Genomic DNA, 19,581 nt, shown 5'->3' on the forward strand with positions numbered 1-19,581 from the left:
CCACCCAGGCTGCCCAAATAAAATATTTTTTAAAAAGTGTCTAAAATACCTATTAGTGGACTTACTAAATTGCAAGTTATATACAATATTTTGATCAATTCTTTCTCTTCAAAATGCTGTATCAATGTACATTTTCAGTACTGATGGATGAGAGTAGCTGTTTCCCACATCCTTGCTGGGGATATATATCATGTCTTTTTGAATTTTAAGATTATCACTTTGCCAGGTACGCAATCATTAAACGCAGGTTTCCAACTAATCAGTATAACAAATTGGCTAAGACCACTGCTCTTGTACCCTGACAGACTCGACTTCTTACCTTGGCTTGACCTCCGCTATCCCTGCTAATTAAGTTGGTTCTAAGTGATGGCGTTGTGGCAAGTTTACATATGTGAAGTGTACGAAGAACTTATTCATGGAAAGAGCTCAATAGGACTTATAATAGGACTAGGGCCAAGCAGCGGGCATTAAATAATAGCGATTTTGTCAGGAATTGAGTTGGTCCCATTCAAGAGTTTAAGAGGGTCACATTTTCCAAAAAGATATCCAAAACGCACACCGAAAATGCGGCCAACTTTTTCAACAGGCGCTGTTCTGTAAAAACGGAGATTAAAAGATGCAACTAGGTAACTACTCAGGCTGTGCATTTTTAACATTCAGACGCTGGAGGGTTAAAATCCACCATGCCTACAACTGGATCATATATTTAACTGTAGCTACCTGGTTAGGGATTACCAATGAGCAAATACCTCTTTTCTTTTCTTTTTCAATATTTATTTATTTATTCAGAGAGAGGCAGAGACACAGGCAGAGGGAGAAGCAGGCTCCATGCAAGGAGCCCGACGTGGGACTCGATCCCAGGTCTTCAGGATCACACCCCCGGGCTGCAGGCGGCGCTAAACCGCTGCGCCACCGGGGCTGCCCGCAAATGCCTCTCTTCTGCCTGGAAACTATGGTTAAAAGTGGTTCTTGTCAGAAAAAATTCTCCAGATTTCAAGATGGTCCACCTCTTCCCTAAGCACTGCAGCACCAGCCCGCAGCAAGATGGCGCCTTTCCCTAATCACCTTTCGGGAATGGAGATTTCCATAACGTGCATCACGCGCTGAAAAGGCAGTTTTGCCATTACCCAAGATGGCGAACAGTGTAGCTTCACGGTTTCCAGCTTTCAATATGGCTTCCCCAACCCGTACCTCTGGAGGTTAATTTCAGGAACCAAGCTAAACTCGCGCGGAAGTAGCGTAAGCGGAAGTTGCGTACAGCCCAACTCCCTCCCCCACCTCACGGCCACCCCCGTTCCTATGCCCCGCCCCCGGTGGCGCGGAGTGCAGAGCCAAAATGGCGGCCGAGTTGGAGTACGAGTCTGTTCTGTGTGTGAAGCCCGACGTTAGCGTCTACCGGATTCCTCCCCGGGCCTCTAACCGCGGTTACAGGTACTAACCCCGAGGCACTGCAGCACACGCATACCGGGTCGGGGATGACAGTTTTCTTCTCAGGTAGCACGCTGCGAGTCCCTTGTCACTGCCGTCTCTGGGTTGTCACCTTGCTAGCCTCCCCACCTGGGTTGTTATTACTGTGCCTTTCTGGTCTTTCCTCACTGTGGAATGCCATTACCGCTTTAAAAAAAGAATTACCATCTGCATCCTCCCACCGCTCCGCCCTTGGGCCCCTCCGAGTTACCCATCCGCTCCCCTTCGTCCACATCCAGCCGTGCCTGCTCCATCGCCGATCACCTTTCGTTCGTTTTTTTCCTGCGTCCTTCAGTTTGTCACCCTTGTCGTAACCCCCTCCCGCCCTCCCACTCACACACGTTTCCAGTACCCGGTGCGCATTTTTTTGGTAATTATTGTGTTGGTCATTCTGTAGGTGATATAGTTTATCTTCTGTGCTGTTGTCTTGCTACCAAATATCCACCATTTGGTTTTCCCTTCAGTTCTTTTCCTAGTGGGCAGGGGTTATGATTATAGGGTTTTCAGTGGTTGTCCATCATTGTGTTTCTTTTTAGTACCTTTTCTTGATGAAAACATAGTATTTCCTATTTTCCTTCCCACCCTCCCTTCTTGACCTCTCCCATAGCTTTTTCCCTCGAATTAATACAGCATTTTCTCTCTAGGGCTAACTAACCACCATGTAATCATCTCATGACGATGAGGTTCTGAGGATGCTGTAGGAAGTCGTGAAGTCATGTAGTGGAAAGAGTTAACATGTTAACTGGGTTGCGTGTTAAAAAATATGAGTATGGACTCTGAAAACTTTGCAGCTGTGTGATTTGGGGCAAATCTCTTCACCTTTCCAATCCTTAGTTTTCTCATCTGTGAAATAGGGGGGAAAATCATAATAAAACCTGCTCTAGTTATGTACCTCAAAGAAGTTTTTGAAGGGTTAAATGAAATAATATAATAAATGTGAAAGAATTTAGGAAACAGTAAAGCAGCATAAAAGGATATAAGATATTGTTCTTATTGTTCTCTGACCCACATCACCATTATGATTTTCCTCTTGGCATTTAGTATTATTTTGGCTCTTGTCTTCCTCCTGTGTCCATTATTTTGCCTCCTTACTGGAGGTTCATTCATCATGAATCAGTATCTTTGTGCTTACTGACCTGTGCATTAGACCCTGTAGGTTGTACCTTTTGGCAAAGAGGTAGTCCAGTCTTTCATTCGGATTCCCAAGTTGACCATGAATAGGAATCAACATGGTTTTTGATGGTAGTTACATGTAGTAATTTGTGTGATTCAGCTGAGACATCAGCCCCTCTTGACACTTCCATTCTGGCTTTGGAATGCTCTGTGTGTGGTTCCATAGTGCCTATGCTTATCTCTGTCCTAGTACTCTTCTTTTTGTATTGTAATTAATTGCTTTATCTTCTGCTTCTCCAGTCTAGTTATGAACAACTTGAGGTCTTTCCTAATTTTATGGTACCAGGGTCTAGTATAGTATCTGGCACATGGAAGAAATTATAGTAGATTACATTTAATCACGTAGGTTAGCATTGATTGAACTGTTTACTTTCAGGTTTTTTTTTTTTTTTTTTTTTTAAAGAACTTCTTTCTTTCACCCATCTGTATTCTCTGTGTTCACTTCCTGGTTTATCCACAGCCTTTTATCCTTATATCAGTTAACTGCACTGAGCCATCAAAACAATTTAATTTTCCTCTTTTTCTTGTTATCTATGTTTTCCATGTTTATTATTGACATTTCTTATCCTCCAAGAGGCATTTTATCACTGAAGGAAGAGAACACTGTTTACAGCGAGATTCCTGTTTATTTGCTTTTGGCAAGACACTTAACTTGAACTGTGGTTTTCTTATTTTTTTTTAAAGATTTTATTTTATTTATTCATGAGAGAGAGAGAGAGAGGCAGAGACACAGGCAGAGGGAGAAGCTGGCTCCATGCCGGGAACCCAATGTAGGACTCGATCCCGGGACTCCAGGATCAGGCCCTGGGCTAAAGGTGGTGCTGAGCCACCTGGGCTGCCCTTGGTTTTCTTATTTGTAAAAATGGATATACTACTAATTACCTTGCAGTATCCTCTCAATTTTCATAAAAATGGGCATAATGCTTGGCACATAATAGGTGCTTGATAAATGTTACTTTTATGTCTTTTTGTCTGTCTAATCTTTTTTTACAGAACCCATTTTACATTATGAGCATGACTTTTCCTTTAGGCTGCCATTAAAGGAAAAAACTAGGATTTTTAGGAAGCAGGATGAATACTGTTTTTGAGTGACTAATAAGATTAGAGGGAATGAACGACTTTGATCACCTAGTGTAAGCTATTGCTTCTCAGCTTTCTGTGACAATTTAGATCGATGAGAAAGTTATGCATGATTAAGAAATAGTTTCCCAAGCTATAAAACTGTTTTTATATTCATCACTGCCCTCCTCCTCATCTAAATCAATAGTATACTCAATAGTCTGTTTTAATATAGTGAGAGGAACACTAGATTTTGAAGTTAGGCATTATTACTGTGTTACTGTTCTTCATTTAGAGAGACAGAGCTGATAGGCTTTTCATGCCTATTCTACATGGTGGTTGTAAGGATTTATTACTGAGGTAAATGAAAATTTGTGAAGTCAGTTCAGAAGACCAGTGAAACCAAGAATTCCTCAGGCTAGTCTTGGGAGTGGGAAAGGAAATAAGGCTCAGGGCTGAGGGAAACTGCTGCTGGGAATATCCATTCACTTATTGAGAATTTGTTCAGTATTGGCCACTAGTCTTGCAAGATACTTATAAGACAGGGAACCTGTCCCAGGAAACAAACCTAGTAGGCTTGTTTGTAATATATTCAGCATATTATGTTTAGCTCATGGTGGCATGATAGAAGTAATGACTCATTAAAAAAAAAATTAAAATACAGGACCTTTAAGCGTTGTAGTCTGGATCAGATTCAAGTACTTAGCGTCTTTGAGACATGCCATCAAGAGAGGAGGACATGACAAAGATTTATAAATCTGTTCAAAACCTGTGCTAATTTTCATTTTTCTCCTTCCACATTGTTAAATTTTTTCTCTTTTTTTAAAGATTTTATTCATTCATTCATTCATTCATTCATTCATTCATTCATAAGAGACACAGAGACATAGGCAGAGGGAGAGGCAGGCTCCATGCAGGGAGCCTGATGTGGGACTCCATCCCAGGACTCCAGGATCATGCCCTGGGCGGAAGGCAGGTGCTAAACTGCTGAGCCACCCAGGGATCCCCTTGTTAAACTTATTCTTGTTTAGATATCCTGTTACCTTTCTAACTTGCAAGTGTTAGTCTTCAGGTTTCTAAGGGATAAGTTTTGTTTTGTTTTAAGATTTAATTTTTAAGTAATCTCTGCATCCAGTGTGGGGCTCAAACTCATAACCTTGATATCAAGAGTCAGTTGCTCTACTGGCTGAGCCAGCCAGGTGCCCCAGGGTGAGTTATTAATAACTTATTTTGTTTTTTTTCCTCACATGCTGACAAAACAAAATCACAAATGCGGTGCTTTGTAAAATTCGTCATATTTAAATGTCTTAGATTTCTTTCAAATTCATTTATTACACAGATTATAAGCATTTAGTGTGTGTTTTTTTTCTTTAAGATTTTATTTATTTATTCATGAGAGACACAAAGAGGCAGAGACATGGGCAGAGAGAGAAGCAGGCTCCCCGCAGGGAGCCCAATGTGGAACTTGATCCCCGATCTGGGATCACGCCCTGAGCTAAAGGCAGACACCCAACCCCTGAGCTACCCAGGTGTCCTTTTTTATTTCCTTAATGAGTATTTAGTGTTTTGTATAGTGTTTCCATGCACATCTATATCTCTAGCCCATGTCTTTCCTAAACTCCAGACTCCTATTCAGATGCCTTCTCTGTATTGTTGCTTGAAAATATATTTGACATCTCAAACTGCATATTCAAAATTGAACTCCTGATCTTTCTTCCCAGAAAGATCTTGTTATACCTATAGCCTTTCTGTCTCAGTTTTTGGCAGCTCCTTTGCTCAGGCTAAAAATCTTAAGAGTCATTCTTGACTCCTCTCTTCTACCTCACATTAAATCCATTAGAAAATCCTGCTTCTTTACTTTATATCTAGAATCTAGCCTCTATTGCTGCTCTATCTTCCTAGTCACCATCATGACTCCTAGATTACTGCAGTGGTCTCTTAATCCCTGTGCTTCAGCACTTATATCCCTACATTGCTTCTATATACAACAAAGTAATCCTTTTAAATAAAAAGATTGGGTGCTTAGGTGGTTCAGTAGTTTAAGCATCCAAGTCTTGATTTTGGCTCAGGTCATGATCTCAGGGTCATGGGATGGAGCTCTGTGTCTGGTTTCATGCTCAGCAGGAGGTAGGGTGTCTCTGCTTGAGATTCTGTCCCTCTGCCCCTCCCCTCGAGTGCATTCTCTCTCTCTCTGTCTCTGTTTCTGTCTCCCCCCCCCCTTTTTTTTTTAATATTTTCATTTATTCATTAGAGAGACAAGCAGGGGGAGAAGCAGGCTCCATGCAGGGAGCCCGAAGTGGGACTCGATCCTGGGGTTCCAGGATCACGCCCTGGGCCAAAGGCAGACGCTCAACCACGGAGCCACCCAGGGATCCCTCTCTCCTCCTAAAATAAATAAATAAATCTTTATTTTTATTTATTTATTTATTTATTTATTTATTTATTTATTTATTTTTAATTTTTTTTTTAAATTTTTTATTTATTTATGATAGTCACAGAGAGAGAGAGAGGGAGGCAGAGACGTAGGCAGAGGGAGAAGCAGGCTCCATGCACCGGGAGCCTGATGTGGGATTCGATCCCGGGTCTCCAGGATCGCGCCCTGGGCCAAAGGCAAGCGCCAAACCACTGCGCCACCCAGGGATCCCCTTATTTATTTTTTTAAATTTTATTTATTTATTCATGAAAGACACACACACAGAGAGAGAGAGAGAGAGGCAGAGACACAGGCAGAGGGAGAAGCAGGCTCCATGCACCGGGAGCCCGATGTGGGATTCGATCCCGGGTCTCCAGGATCGCGCCCTGGGCCAAAGGCAGGCGCCAAACCGCTGCACCACCCAGGGATCCCCAATAAATAAATCTTTAAAACAATAATTACTTTCAGATAAAAAGGAAGATCATCTTTCACCTCTGCTTAAAATCTGTATTGGTTTCTCCTTCACTCAGAATCAAAGCCAGAGTTCTTGTAAGGCCCATAAAATTTGGCCCTGTTACCTCTTCCACCTCATCTCTTAATTTATTTTATTCTTACTGCAGCAGCTTCTTTTTTTTGAGGGCAGACATTCCATTCACACTCCCACCATAGCACCTTTGCACTAATTGTTCCAATCATGGAATCTCCCCACTCCTCCAATATCTGCATAAGTAACTTTTGCTTCCTTCACATTTTTACTCACATTTCACCTTATGAATAAGTCCTCCCTAGCCACCCTCTTGAATGCTGCAACCTGTTTGCTCTTGTACTACCCTCCCAATATCCTTTTTCTGCCTCTGCATTTTTTTTACTTTAGCACTTAACCATCTTCTGAGATACTGATTGTCTTACTTATTTTTAATGTTTTTTTATTGTTTGTTTTCTATTGTAAACCTCACGAGGATACGAGTTTTTATTTTGTTCATTCACTGTTGTATCCCTAGTACCTAGAACAGTGTCTCTGACTTAATACTCACTCTGTAGATATTGGTTGAATTCAGTGAAAGATAATACATTTAGGGATTTGGGAAGGCTTCTGTTACCCACTATAATTCCTTTAGTAGACTTTGTTGTTACCTGATCAGTAAAACACTGTTTATATAAATTATTATCTGTGGTATGGAAATAGTTATCATTATGGTAATTTAAAAAAATTGCTTGTGTTTGTACTTAACATGTTTTTATTGATGTTTATTGGCCAGTACTTAAGTAGTAAGGATTTATCTGCTTTGGGCTATATGTAGCAGTGACCCTCTGTAGAGGGGATTGTGAGTTATTCTTATTGATTAACAGGTAGAAAGAGTAAGCAACCCAGGACGGCGAAATAAATATGGCAAATGATTCTGTATAGATTTTTAGTAATTAAAGACGTGAATTGGAGGCTTCCTATTTTCCTATCCTAGGGCATCTGACTGGAAATTAGATCAGCCTGATTGGACTGGTCGCCTCCGAATCACTTCAAAAGGGAAGATCGCGTATATCAAACTTGAGGATAAAGTTTCAGGTAATCTGTGCTGGTGACTCTAACATATTAAGAGTATTAGTTTGATGCACTTTTGTAAGTATATTTAAATTGGGATTGGAATGGAAATACTTGTGAACAGAATAGTTATAGATTTTTACTTCCTTTGCTTAAAGAAGTCTTTTACTTACCTATCAGGGGAACTCTTTGCCCAGGCACCAGTAGAACAATATCCTGGTATTGCTGTGGAGACAGTGACAGATTCCAGCCGCTACTTTGTAATCCGGATCCAGGATGGTACTGGTAAGGAATCTGGGATTTTGAATGACATGGGATTAGGTAGATGGGTAATACACTTCAATGAAAGTGTGTCCCAGTTGCATTTATCGTATTTAAGTTTACTAATTTTTCCCCCCCTTTCTCCACAGTTAACTATAGCTGCTAAAGGACAAGGATTAACATGTTATTTGTAATAGATACGAACGCAAGTTCAAGACGTGATAATACGTAGACATAAATAAATCAAAATATCTAGCTAACCAAATAATTAATACATATTGCCTATTCATTCATTGTTTGTAGTGGGTTTTGGTGGACTGCCTTAAGTCACCTATGTGTAGGGCAATCATTCTCTCTTTTCCGTAGTCTGTATCAGAGGTTGGCAAACTTTTTCTCGTAAGACGCAGATAGTAAATATTTTAGATTTTCATTCTCTATTGTAGCTACTCAATTCTACTGATGTAGTATGAAAGCAGCCATAGATAGTATTTAATACAGATTGGGGTAACTGTGTTTAGTAAAACATTATTTATAAAGACAAGCGATGGCAGCATTTGGCCCTTGGGCTGCATGTAGTTCGTGGTCTCCTGGGCTGTGAAAGAATGTTTCACATTTACGGACTTGATCTAGTTAAGGTAACTGTTAATTTTCACTGGGTGCAATATTCCCTAAGGGATACTTCTTATTGTGAGTATTTCTGTCTTTCTCACAGGGCGTAGTGCTTTCATTGGCATTGGCTTCACAGATCGGGGTGATGCCTTTGACTTTAACGTTTCCTTGCAAGATCACTTCAAGTGAGTGAAACTTGTCCTTTAGTTACCTGGTTAAAAGGTTTTGGAAGTGCTCCTTCTCAGTTGAATGGGCGCTATTTCTTTTACCTCCTGGTTTCTGTATTTGGTCAGCTAGTTCATTATACATTGGAATCTTCCTATTCACTCTTTCCTTACATTATCTTATGTGTTCTTTTCTTGTAGCCTGGAATCTGTTTTTGGTTCCTTGTACAGTGTTTTGAGATGCTTTTACTTCTTTCTTTGGGGGAATTGGCACTTGGTTTTAAGTGGCTGAGAGGAGCATACAGAAACAGGGCTGTATGGGAGGTTTCTGGGGAGTTGTGTGCCAGTTTTGTTACGTTGTATAATTGACATGTTTTATGTCTGTGATAAAATTTCTTCAGCCCACCTGGTTTTGGCACAGTGGTAGCGCATAGCACCATGCACACTGTCAACTTCCTACTTTAAGGGCATGCATAGGCATAATTCTGCTTTTCTGCCTCAGAACTCTGAAATTGTGGAAATCCACTCAGTTGGCACAGGGATGCAGCCTGGAAGGACTGAGGAATTAACACTCCCTCAGGGGCAGCCCTCAAACATGGAGTATGGGAATTGGCAACTAAATGCCCTCCTTTGGAGGGACAGGTTAAATATGTATTCTATGTGGTTCCTCAGTGATACTGAACCCTGTTGCCCTCTTTCTTGGCTTTTCTTCCTTTCCTTCCTCATTCTTAATGTTCCCTCAGTCTGCTTTCTGGAATCCTGTTTCACATAAGTTAGTTACATTCAAATTTGTGTGTTGGACTCTGCTTTCAGGTGATCCCAAATTAAGATAATTTACTCTTTTACTGAAGGTGGGTAAAGCAGGAATCTGAGATTTCCAAAGAATCTCAGGAAATGGACAATCGTCCCAAGTTGGATCTGGGCTTCAAGGAAGGACAGACTATCAAGTTGAGTATTGGGGTAAGTATGGTTTCTTTCCCCTACTCTCTCTATTTCTATAATAAGCTTGTGACTTTTTCTTTCTCTTCTCTGTTTTCTCTTTGTAGAACATTACAACCAAGAAGGGAGGTGTTTCTAAGCCCAAGACCACAGGGGCTGGGGGTTTAAGCTTGCTCCCACCCCCACCTGGAGGCAAAGTCACTATTCCCCCACCATCCTCCTCAGTTGCTATCAGCAATCATGTCACTCCACCACCCATTCCAAAATCTAACCATGGAGGTAGTGATGCAGGTAAATCTATTAATTTTAACTTTGAGGAATCATCGTATCTTAGGTTTTAATTGGGTAGCACCTCTTTGCCAAAGAGAGAGTTGATGTTTTTGCTAATAAATGGCATTTGGTACTGACAAGGTGATTCTTGCAGCCTCTAGTAAGGAATTAAAACTTTTCTAATGAACTGAGAGTCATGGTATTTGGTAGGTTCTTTGTCAGAAAATGAATAGATATTAAAAAGACTAATTTCTTCATTGTACCTTGGTTAGACGCTAGTAGGCTTGAGAATCAGATGGACTAATATTTTGGTCGTAACTCTGCTGTTTTATATCTGAATGGATTTAGTAACATTATTTAATTTTTTTGGTCTGAATATCCTTATCTGCAAGATGGAGACTTTAAAATTGCCCCAGGATTGTAAAGGTTAAATGATGTGACAGCACCTAGCATGATCCATGAAACATAGTAGCCATTTAGTAAATGTTATTTTTTAATCTTTTCTGTTTCTTCACAAAGGCAGTTGGGAGAAAATTAGACAGCACCTGGGTTTATGAATATATTTTCACTCTTCTGTACTATCTGGTGGTTGGTGGTCTATTCTTTTTCAAGAATAGAGTTATTTCTGTTTTGAGAATGAGAACATTAGAACTTGGAAAGAAATTTTCCAAAGATTAGAGAAGCAGATAGTAGAATCTGGAGTTTTAGCCTAATGTATTGTGGGGATGCAGAGCATTTATATCATTGATTGCTAAGAATAAACTTTCTCTTTCTGGAATTTTGAGGTAAAAATGGTTATATCCTACTTTTCATAAGTTTCTCCAGGGATAATGTCTAAGATTTATTATTTTTTTAATGTTTTTATTTTTAAGATAATTGTAGATTCACATGAAGTTGTAAAAAATAAGACAAATCCTTTGTTCCCTCTACCTCGTTCCCCTAAGTGGTAACATTTTGCAAAACCAAAGTCAAATATCACCAGGAAATTGATGTCGATACCATTTACTGATTTTATTTAGATTTCACCAGATTTATGTATTCTCATTTGTGTGTGTTTTTAGTGTCTCATGTGTGTGTTTTTAGTTCTATGCACTTTTATCGTGTGTAGATCCATCACCATGGTCAGGAAACAGAACAGCTCCATCAGTACAAGGATCCCTCATGTCATCCATTTATAACCATACCTACCTCCTGCATCCTGCCCCACACCCCCTCACTAACTCTAGGCAATCACTAATCTCTTCTCCATCTCTGTAATTTTATCATTTCATGAATGTTATATAAATGGAATCATAGAGTATGTAACCGTTGGGGATTGGCTTTTTCCACTCAGCATAATTTCCTTGAGACTCATCTAAGTTGTGTATATTAATAGTTTCTGTTTATTGCTGAGTAGTGGTTCATGGTGTGGACATACAACAGCGTATTTAACCATCACTCATGGAAAGACATCTGGGTCATTTCCAGTTTTTGTCTATTACAAATAAAGTTGTGAACATTTGCATATAGCTTTTTGTTTGATAATACATTTTTATTTCTAAGATTTTTATTATGTTTTCCTTTTTTTTTTTTCTCTTTACTGTGTGTTCAGATATCCTCTTAGATTTGGATTCTCCTGCTCCTGTCCCGACGTCAGCACCAGCTCCAGTTTCTGCAAGCAATGACTTGTGGGGAGACTTTAGCACTGCATCCAGGTATGAGCCTAGTGAAACCACAGTACTCTCATTCAGGGTACAGAGGATATGTTACAGTCAAATGAAAGCTTGTTCTGGGAAAGCAGGGCATTTGCAGGTCATACAGAGTGTTTGGCAGGAATTCTGGGTAAGGAAGTAGAGGAGTGCTGGGGATGGTGGGGTAAGAAAGCTGTAGGTTGGAGTTGGAAGTGGGATATCAAGCCTCAATAAGTAGATTTTCTGGAGATACAGTTTTAGAAATTCTGGGCAGCAATTTCTCGGAAGCTATTACATTGAAGAATGGAGTAGCTATCCTAATTTCTTTGGCTTTCTCTTTGTTCTCCTGTCTTGCAGCTCTGTTCCAAACCAGGCACCACAGCCATCCAACTGGGTCCAGTTCTGAATAGCATTGGCAGGACATTAAGGACAGACTTGAAGAAAAAAATGACCTTGAGGGCACCAATCTGTGAGGGAAGTTAGGAACCCCTTCTCTCCCCAGAACCAAAATTACTGGACAATCTTTTTCATAGTTTCTCCATTGCATTCAAATTGGTTTATGTCACTCCCCTATGTTGTTACTTGCTGTACAGCCAAGAAAGTATGTCCTTATCTCCTGTTCACTAGTAAGGCAGGGGAATAGTGGGTCTTAGCATACTTGTGGCTGACTATGCAGGGCCCAGAAGGCCATGTCTCTTTGAGGGGGGAATGAACTCTACCATCTGTAAAATTTTTCTCCATCATTTCAATTCTTTAACTTAATTCTGAATCATCTCATGACCCTGTGTGCCTCTTTGTGAAGCCCTATTTAGCAATTTCAGGGGAGACAGAAACCTTGAAATTTCCTTTTCCTTTAACCTAAGACCCTAAAAATGGACCGAGTGACCTCAGTGTTTACAAATTCAGAGTTTTGATTGGGATAGGTATGAAGAGAGACCCGTTTCCTGGGTCTCTGTTATATATCCTCCTTCAGGCTTATCCTGCTCAGTGAATATCCAGTGCTGGGTGCAGCTCCATCACCCTGTCATGTGTTTACATGTTTCTTCCTATGCTAAGAGGGTTTTGTCGGTGGCACTTTCACTGTTCTTTTGTTTGTTGAATGGTGCAACATCTTTGACTAGTGGGTCTCTTGGATGAAGGAGATTCAGGGGACCATGTTTCCCAAGTTAGGTTGTAGAGAAGTGTTTACTTTCTTGCAGCTCCATCTAGTTGCTGCATTTGAAGCGTGGCATTACTTTGTATTTGCCCTATTATTTGACCTGAAGTTGAAGGGTTTAGAGTTTTTAACCTGATATGTAGAGCAGAGGGGTTGAAAGCACGTAACTCTCTTTCAGTACCCACGTTGCCTTGCTGCCTGGGTATCTGGCCCCTTTCCATAAACATTTATTTTTCAGTCCATTTAGCTCTTCAATAGTAGAAAGCTGCTGTTCCATACATCATCATTTATGAAGGAAGTCGGAGAGTCCATGAAGCTAGCTGTGAGAGGTTTGCCTGATTGATGGCTTTGATACATTGTCACCTAGGGCATCTCAGAAGCAACTTACTCTCCCACCACTTTCCCTTCCCTCTACCCCACCATTCCTTTTACGATGCTGTGAAGAGAGTTCCCTTTCTTAGATGAATGGGCACTATTCTATTTTGTTCGTTAATGGGCAATTTTGAGAATGAACTGGGAGGATATCTTTTCTTCCTTTAGCACTTCTTTGGATGTGTACACTCGGACTGAAGGGAGTCTTATATTTAGTTTCAAAATGCATTCTCTCTTCTGGATTTCTTTCTTGACTTTTTAACTTTGGGTCCATTTTTTTTCATTGCCTCCTGTTCCAGGCAGCTCTATTCTTACAGAGCCATGGCAGGACATTTTAAAATTCGAATAGAAAACACTAAATGGAAAGTTCTATAGAATCACTAGTGACTAACTACTGGGAACCTATTTTCTCAATCTTCCTCCATGTTGTGTTCTTTGTATTCTCAAGATGATAATATATTATGTATTTGAATTGCTGAAATTAAAAATGAAATTTAAAATATATGTATATAAAGCATATGCTGTATTGGTGCAATAATGGTAATTAAAAATGTGGAAAAAGGTAGTGTCTCTTTTATCTTTTGGTTTGCCTATTTCAGTGCCTTTTTAATATAACTGATCCAATATAAATGGGCCAGTAGGTAATAAACAGACATTTTATATCTATTACTCTTTTTCTTAAGAAATAGGGCTTTTAAGTTCGGGTTAGACTTGTACGCTCATGGTTCTAAACCCACAGAGCACTCCTTATACAGATCATTTATATGAATTATTTATTTGCTGGTACAGTTCACTTCATTTGCTTCAGATTGTCTTCATGATCTAGGCTACCTCTCATATTCCAGAACTATCATCAGCATAAATGAGGAGAATCAGTGTAAGAGGTGGAACTGATTCAGAACCATAAACTTTGGAACCCAGAAAGATCTTGGAGTTCTCATTCAGTGATTTTTCACAGAAGGTGAATCAGAATGATACATGTGCTAGCCTTCTTTCTTTCTTTCTTTTTTTTTCTTTTTTTTTTTTTTAAATAACATGCTGCTCCCTCCAGAGATTCTGATGCACCTCCTCCATTTGCTCTCCTAGAGTAGAGCCTAGATGGCTTTCCTAACCATGGCCTTTCTTATCATTACTGAGGCTATGAGGCACTGTCATTGATAGAAGTGTATCATAAACCTCAGATTTTATTTGGGGAAAAATGTGGACAATCTTTTTTTTTTTTTTTTTAAGCTCAGTCCCCTCAGTTAAACATTTGTATCTCCCTTCACAGTTGTAGTGTGAACGTTTATTACTCCATTTCCTCCATTCTGATAACCTTCTAGACAGGTGGCTTGCCTCTACCTTTCTTTTTCTCTAGCTTCAATTCAGCTTACCTGTTGCCTCCAGAAATCCTCTTCCTAAACCCAGCCCTGCTCGTGCCTTTTCTTCCATGACTCATTGTCTTTAATGATTTTCCTTTGCTTACAGAATAAAACCCATAGTACCATTTCATCCTCAACTCTGTTTTCTCTTCCACTCACAGTATGCTCCTGAGACTAGGTACTAGTCATTCTTCAGATGCCATTAGCACTGTGAGCAGCACTGAATGCTTGCTAAAATTCCCTCTATCTAGGGTATCTTCCTGCCTGTTGAAATCCTTTCCATTTCATAAAGCTAGTGCAAATACTACTTCATTAAATGTTACCTATCCTCCTGGTCTGAAAAAATGATCTCTTTGTTTTATTTGGGTTGCTGTTGAAATTCTCTTTCTTATTAGTTTGTAGATTCTTTGAATATAAGGACCATGTCTTCATTTTACTCACCGTATTTTCCAAATACCTTTTTGTATAGTCGGTGCTCATTAAATACGTGTTGAATTAATAGTGATTTCAGTGAAGAAGGACTAGAAATAAGTTGGGTATATTCCTTCTTTTACTCATTCTCAGGATTGTTCCTAGCTACATGATGTTAAGCATTCCTTATATGCCTTGTCACAGTTGCAGAAAATCTTCTTTATGTGCTCCAGAGTCTTGTCAGTTTTAGGGTTCAGAAAAGCAGTGATGAAGAAAAATTTTACTTGGGTACATAAACCCTATGACCTGGGAAAAGAAAAATGATATTGTAAAACACAGCTGTGGGTAGGTTTGGTAGCTGTCTCATTTTATTATAACTTAGATTACATTACATTTTGGTTATGTGTTATCTTCTAGCTTCTGAAAATCCATTTCTGTTTTTGCCTCTTAACTACACGAAGAGAATACATATGGTTTGTGACTGTAGGACGTCTACTCAGGAGCATATTCTCTTGAGAAAAGCAAAGCAAAGAGAGTCATCTTTATTTCCAGGTCCCTTGAACCTGAGGCTTGTGATTGTTTTCACAGCAATTTTATAGTTTGGCATTTATTTCAGATTTTGCAGTAGTGATTTTCAGTCCCCTTTTGAAAGACCTCAAGATACAGGGGTAGTATGTTTTTATAAAGCTCTAGTATACTTGAATTGCCTGTATCTGAGCTGGGAGTAAAATAATTGTCCAGAGTGACCTCATGTTCTGCCCTCTCAGCCTGAGGATCGTGTTATCCTCTCAATTAAATACAGTAATGGTTAAGACCCATTATGGGTTACTTGCTTTTTAATATTTTTTCTTACGTGGGCCCTGCCACTGATCCTGTAATAGGAAAGAGGACATTGGAGCACTTTCTGTGAATGCTTAATCTGGCTGCATATCAGCATGGGACCACTAGAGGGCGGGCTCCCTCTAGCAACTCCAGCACAGCTGGAGCACAGGAAATGCTGCTCAGACACCTGGTGCCTGAGAAGGTGTTTAAGAAGAAAGACATAAATGAAGACTCAAGGGACATATCTGTGGAGTTTAAACATACATTTGATGCAATATTTTTGAGAATGTAGAAAAAGAGCTGTTTAGGCAGAAAATGAAGTACAGAATAAGACCTTCTTTAGACTTTAATACTTAAATATTTGGATGGGGAATATACTTATTAATTGTAATGACCCCCTCCCCATCAAAATAGATGATTAATAGGTAGTAAAGTGTAGTAGTGGTTATGAGCATGGATTTGGGAGGGAACAGATTGCCTTGGTAAAAAATTTTGCTCTGCCACTTACTGGCTTTTTAACTTTGGACAACTTATTTAACTTCCGTTTGCCTTAGTTTCCTCATGTGCAATATGAGGATAATAGTTCCTAATTTATAGGGTTATTGCCATAAAAAAATTTCAAAGTGCTCAGGACAAGGTCTGGCACATGGTACTACTACTACTGCTGCTTGGTGGCTATTATAATGCTGGGTATTAGGATGTACAATAAAATGGTAAGTATAAGGGCAAAATGATGTGACTTTTTTTTTAAAGAAAATTAAAATTTTTATTGAAATATAATTGACCTATTACATTAGTTTGGGTATACAACATATTGATTTGATACATTTATATATTGCAATATGATTACCACTGTTGTGTTGCTAGCACTTTTTAAATTTTTTAATTTTATTTTAAAAAAGATTTTATTTATTTATTCATGAGAGACACAGAGAGAGGCAGAGACACACAGAGAGAGGCAGGCTCCATGCAGGGAGCTTGATGTGGGACATAGTTCCGGGACTCCAGGATCATGCCCTGGGCTGAAGGCAGGTGCTCAACCGGTGAGCTACCAGGTGTCCCAACATTTTTTTTTTTTTTTAAGATTTTATTTATTTATTTACTTTAGAAGGAAAGCTCATGGCTGGCAGTGAGAGGAGGAATCTCAAGGAGACTCCAAGCTGAGCATGGAGCCCAGCCTGGGGCTTGATCTCAGGACACTGAGATCATGACCCGAGCTGAAACCCAATTGTCAGTTGCTTAACTAGCAAGCCACACAGCCTTGTTAGCTAACACTGTTATATCACAGAATTATCTTTTTTTTTTTTCGTGGTGAGAACAATTAAGATCTAGTCTCTCATCTCTTTGAAGTTTATAAATACATTATTGTCTGTCATCACCATGTTTTGCGTTAAGATCATCAGGACTGACTTATCTACTGGTTTCAAGTTTGTATCCTTAAACCACATCTCCCCAATCCCCACCCCCTAGTCCCCGGTAACCACCAATCTACTCTTTGTTTCTATGAGTTTGGCTTTTTTCAGTTTCATATGTAAGTAATAACATATAATATTTGTCTTTCTCTGACTTATCTGATTTAGCATTGCCCATCTACATTGTTGCATACACACATACATACATCTTGTCTTTTTTTTTTTATCATAAATAGACAAGTTTTTTCCATATTTTGGCCTTTGTGAGTAATGCTGCAATAAACATGGGCATGCTTATATTTCTTTGATATCTTATTTTCATTACTTTTGGATGTATATCTAGAAATAGAATTGCGGGATCAGATGATAGTTTTATTTTTAGTGTTTTGAGGGACTTCCATTCTGTTTTCAATAGTGCTGTACTAAAAAAAAAAAAAAATAGTGCTGTACTACTTTGTCTTTACATCAACAGTGTACAAGAGTTCCTTTTTCTCTACATCCTTGCCAACGCTTGTTATTTCTTGTCATCTTGATGACAGCCATTCTAAAAGGTGTGAGTTGATATTTTATTGCGGTTTTGAGTTGCATTTCCCTGATGATGACTGATGTTGAGCATCTTTTTATGTGAATGGGCCCCAAGCATCACTCCTACCAGTCTGGGCCCCACCCTAGGGCTTGAAATGGAGTAAAATAGAAATGGTATCTTTGAGTCTTGAGTCACATGGAGATAGTCAACTGCTTGTGACTTTAAATAAACATAACCTGCTTTTTTTAAATGAAAGAAAAAAAAGGCTGCTGGCCATTTTATATCTTTGGAAAAATGTCCATGTAGTTCCTCTGCCATTTTTAATTCAATTGTTTTTCTCATTACTGAGTTGTAGGGGTTCTTTATATAGTTTAGGTATTAACTCCTCAAATAGTTTGCAAGTATTTTTTCCCATTCCATAGATTGTCTTCAATTTTTTAAAATTTATTTGAGAGAGAGAGTAGGAGCGATGGGGTGGAGGACAGGGAGGCAGAGGGAGGGGGAGAAGCAGACCCCCTTGCTGAGCAGGGAGCCCAATGCTGGGCTCAATCCCAGGACCCTGAGATTATGACCTGAGCTGAAGGCAGATGCTTAACTGACTGAGCCACCCAAGCACCCCAATCTTCATTTTTTAAAAAATGTTTCTCTTTCATGCAGAAGCTTTTTAGTGTGATATATTCCCATTTGATGATTTTTATTGTTATTACTTGTGCTCTTGGGGTTCTATCTAAAAAAATCGTTTCCTAGACCAATGTCAAGGAGCTTCCTCTCTGTTTTCTTAGAGGAGTTTTATTGTATCGGTCTTACATTTAAGTCTTTAACCTATTTTGAGTTAATATTTGAGAGTGGTGTAGGATAGGGGTCCAGTTTCATTTTTCTGCATATAAAACTGGTAATCTAGTTTTCCAGACATTATTTGTTGAAGTCACTGTCCTTTTCCCACTGAGTGTTCTTGGTGCCTTCGTCAAATACTATAAATGAAGGGGTTTATTTCTGGGCTCTCTGGTCTGTTTCATTGGTGTATATGTTTATTTTTATACCTTTACTATTTTAAATACTATAGCTTTATAGAATAGTTTAAAATCAAGAATTATGATGCCTCTGGCTTTGTCCTTTTTTCCTTCATGATTGCTTTGGCTATTACTTTGGAATGTACTTTTGTGGTTCCATACAAATTTTAGAATTGTTTTATCTATTTCTGTGAAAGATGCTATTGGAATTTTTATAGAGATTGCATTGAATCTATGGATGGCTTGGGTAATGTGGACATTTTAACAATATTTATTCTTTAAGTTAATGAACACAAGATATCTTTCCATTTTTTGTTTTCAGTTTCTTTCATCAAAGTTACAGTGATTGGTATATAGAAATTTCACCTTCCTGGTTGAATTTATTTTATTCTTAAAGTATTTTGTTATTTTTGATGCTATTGTGAATGGGATTTTCTTTATTACTTTTTCACTTGTTTCATTGTTAGTATGTAAAAAATGCAACTGATTTTTGTATGTTTATTTTGTAACCTGCCACCTTACTGAATTGGTTTATTCTAACAGTTTTTTTGGTGGAGTCTTTAGAATTTTCTATATATAAGATCTTACCATCTGCAGAGACAATTTTACTTTTTCCTTTTCGATTTGGATGACTCTTATTTCTTTTTCTTGTCTGATTACTCTGGCTTGGACTTCCAGGACTGTATTTATTAATAGGAATGTTGAGTGGTCCTCCTTTTCTAAGAGTTGCAGAGGAGAAGCTTTCAACTCTGCACTATTGTGAGTACGTTACCTGTGAATTTTATCATGCCAAGATACATTTCTTCTGTAACCGATTTTTTTTTTTTTAAGATTTTATTTATTTATTCATGAGAGACAGGCATGAGAGAGAGAGGCAGGCTCCATGGAGGGAGCCCTACGTGGGACTTGATCCTGGGACTCCAGGATTACTCCCTGAGCCAAAGGCAGA

At 39.0% G+C, this 19,581-nt stretch overlaps 2 protein-coding genes across 2 annotated transcripts in view; both read left to right on the top strand.

The window, feature by feature from the left end:
- Positions 1-1,251: 1,251 nt before the first annotated feature.
- Positions 1,252-13,653, top strand: NECAP1 (NECAP endocytosis associated 1). The gene is made up of 8 exons (XM_025995271.2): positions 1,252-1,431; positions 7,573-7,673; positions 7,830-7,934; positions 8,623-8,704; positions 9,535-9,643; positions 9,730-9,913; positions 11,484-11,586; positions 11,920-13,653. Exons 1-8 carry the CDS (start codon positions 1,337-1,339, stop codon positions 11,966-11,968), a joined length of 828 nt encoding a protein of 275 aa, XP_025851056.1. The 5' UTR covers positions 1,252-1,336; the 3' UTR covers positions 11,969-13,653.
- LOC112917511 (C-type lectin domain family 4 member A-like) overlaps positions 12,614-19,581 on the top strand; it is a 43,225-nt gene continuing 36,257 nt past the window's right edge. The window contains 1 exon segment of the mRNA XM_072718803.1: positions 12,614-16,727. The gene's annotated coding sequence lies outside the window, so the exon portion shown is untranslated.

Source organism: Vulpes vulpes, chromosome 8, assembly GCF_048418805.1.
Source record: "Vulpes vulpes isolate BD-2025 chromosome 8, VulVul3, whole genome shotgun sequence".
Lineage (NCBI taxonomy): Eukaryota > Metazoa > Chordata > Mammalia > Carnivora > Canidae > Vulpes > Vulpes vulpes.

Coding starts and splice junctions, on each gene's coding strand:
- NECAP1 (XM_025995271.2), top strand. CDS start 1,337: ATGGCGGCCGAGTTGGAGTACGAGTCTGTTCTGTGTGTGAAGCCCGAC. Junction 9,644..9,729: donor CTATCAAGTTGAGTATTGGG/GTAAGTATGGTT, acceptor TTCTCTTTGTAG/AACATTACAACCAAGAAGGG. Junction 11,587..11,919: donor GACTTTAGCACTGCATCCAG/GTATGAGCCTAG, acceptor CCTGTCTTGCAG/CTCTGTTCCAAACCAGGCAC.